This window comes from Mustela putorius, unplaced genomic scaffold (assembly GCF_011764305.1).
Source record: "Mustela putorius furo isolate JIRA1106 unplaced genomic scaffold, ASM1176430v1.1 tig00000450_pilon_pilon_pilon, whole genome shotgun sequence".
NCBI lineage: Eukaryota > Metazoa > Chordata > Mammalia > Carnivora > Mustelidae > Mustela > Mustela putorius.
In genome coordinates, this window is record NW_025421385.1 from 19,999,383 (window position 1) to 20,001,977 (window position 2,595).

A 2,595-nucleotide genomic window follows, 5' to 3' on the forward strand; every position below is an offset into this window, starting at 1 on the left:
TGAGGCTTGGAACACTTAATAACATCCCCTAAAATCCCGTAGTTCTTTAGCTACAAAGTCTATAAAATGTAGCCTAAAAATTGGTTAGTTGCCATGTCTACAAAATCTCTTCTTACAAATCTTTCTACTACAGTACGTTTTCTCTCCCTGGGTCATTCTGACATTTCTCAGGTTAAAGGTCTCCTTCATTCACCTCCGAGAAAGCTGCTAGAAGTGCTGAGTTTCTCATGAACAGATTTTCAGGGAGGCACCCCTGTCGCCTTCTCTAGGCAACTCAGGACAGAAGAATGGACGCAAAGGCTCGAAACATGAGAGACAACTATATGTATAGATGAGGGCATTTTCTCTAGTATCAAAAAATTTGAGTTCTTCCAATTCAACATCTAAAAAAATCCCTACGTGGCTAAGTTTGGGGCTTGCAGGAATTCTGATTTCTGGGTTGGAGCTGGTACAGATTGTTCCTGCCTTCAGGCTGATCAACCAGAAGCCGTGCTCAACAGAGAAGCCGCCCTTCCTCTTTCTGTCGACGGATTCCTTACAGATCCCCAGAGTCCACTCCTTCCCGTCTCCCACCTCGACCTCCCAGTAATGGCAGCCAGAGGAGAAGTATGGTGTGCCCAGGACACAGGTCAGGTAGGTGAATCTCTGGGGATCTTCCACTGCGTTGTGGCAGATCTTCCCACACCAAACATTCCTTAGGTCATCAGAGAGGACAAGGAAAGGGTTGGCAGTGCTTCTATCCAGAGTCATAACCTCCCGGAATCTCAGCAACTCTTGGCTCACGTGCAGACTTTTCATCAGTAGGCCACTGTGCTGTCTGATCAGAAGGGACAGTGCTCTGATTTGCCATTCCTCCAAAGGGGGGCTCTCAGTTACCCCTCGACACATGGGGCAGGTCAATTTCAGATCCGTGTGTTCTAGCATCCATCTCTGCATGCAATGAAAGCAGAACACATGATCGCAGGAGAGTAAAATGGGACAGAAGAAAATCTCCAGACAAACTGGACAGGTCACCTCCTCTTGCAGACTTTGGGCCATGGTCCCGGTGAAGGTCACTCCTTGACAGTGAACTGAGCTGAAGCAGCCCTTTATACGCTTCTGAAAGTGATCAGGAACCTTCTGTACACAATCTGTTCAATAATCAGGATATACCTAAATCCAATACAAAAATTAAATCATATAAATCTTTCTGTAGTTTATACAGCAAAGTAGCAAAAAGTCACCAGAGAATCATAGTAAAAGCACTATCTGTGAGAAAAATCGTCAAAAACTATACAAAATCTAGGTGATCACAAATGAGAGAAACAGGACAGTGGACATTGTCTTCTCAGGTGGAGCAGTTTACCTTGTGCGGAGACATCCGGATGAGGTCTTCTCTGCTCTGACCACAGCTTCTCTCTCTGGGAGCGGAGTCCAACAGGTCTTTCATAGGATCATGGAGAGCAGTCTCTGCTTCTAGTCAGTATTCCTTTGTAGGTCACCAGCAGTCCAAGAAAAAGAACTTCCACATCTAAATACAGCCATAAAAATAAAGCCAATCTGACTCTAGCCATTTCAGAAAAGTGAGAAGCCCTGTATATTTTCAAAGAAAACTACCACACGTAAGTCAAACTAGCAAAAACCACTGCAAAATGAATGAGATGCCCACACTAGGAAGGCTTGAGTGTGTATGAATAAAAATATAACCATTGTCACCAACTTCTCTAAAATAATGTCTGAACACAAGCCAAAAAGAGGTATTCCTGGCAAGGATGATGTTACACCGCTACACCAACTGCTCTCTCCTCCCAAAGCTTACTCCTAGAAATACCTTCTGGGCCTTCCTACAGAGGTTGCACACTTTGGGTGAACTACCTCTGGCATCCTGGGCCTGGCTGATTTGGAACAAGCTGAGCCCCTGCCCCAAAGATCGCCATTTCACGCCAGTCGTGCCCATGAGATGATGTGAACTGAAGACTCTTCTCAAGAAGGAGCCAATCCCGAATAAATAACTGACAGAACTTCTTACTAAGAATTCACATTCGGTTGTGGCTGAGGAAACAGAATCAGAGACAGAAAGATAAGCTGTGTCAACATCACCACGAAGGGAGAGAGGAGGAAGAATGGGCCCTCCTGAGGCTAGCCCAGAAGACCTAGGTTACTAGAATATCCTGGAACACATTCCCTCATCTCCATCTGACGAATACTTACGAAGAGTTTCCCATGATCCCACCTTCGGCTAGACTCTGGGGATACAGATGTGTGTAACAATAGACAGGATATGTCCCCACAAGACACTTGGAGTCTTGGGAAGCCTTCCGGTTCCTGAATGGCCTTCAGTCTGATGGAGTCCTGCTGAGTGACCAGAGATAACATGCTTCCTTAAATCCCCCAATACTCTTTCCAAAAACCTGACTTTTTAAGGCATATTTGAATATGGTGCTTACAATCTGAAAGGTCTTCCCCAACCCACCCTGAAATATATGTAAGAAAAAATTTTACAGAAGAAAAAAATGCTACATTTGTAAGAAGTTGTCCTTTCAATGTTATCATGACCCCAATAAACACAATCTAATTATAAACAAACAATAAAATGAATCTGTTAATTATAATGCA

The 2,595-nt window shown here is 44.2% G+C and overlaps 1 protein-coding gene across 1 annotated transcript; it reads right to left on the reverse strand.

Moving 5' to 3' along the window:
- Window positions 1-225: 225 nt before the first annotated feature.
- Window positions 226-1,038, reverse strand: RFPL4B (ret finger protein like 4B). Its single transcript, XM_004753596.1, has one exon. It carries the CDS (start codon window positions 1,036-1,038, stop codon window positions 226-228), a length of 813 nt encoding a protein of 270 aa, XP_004753653.1.
- Window positions 1,039-2,595: the final 1,557 nt, after the last annotated feature.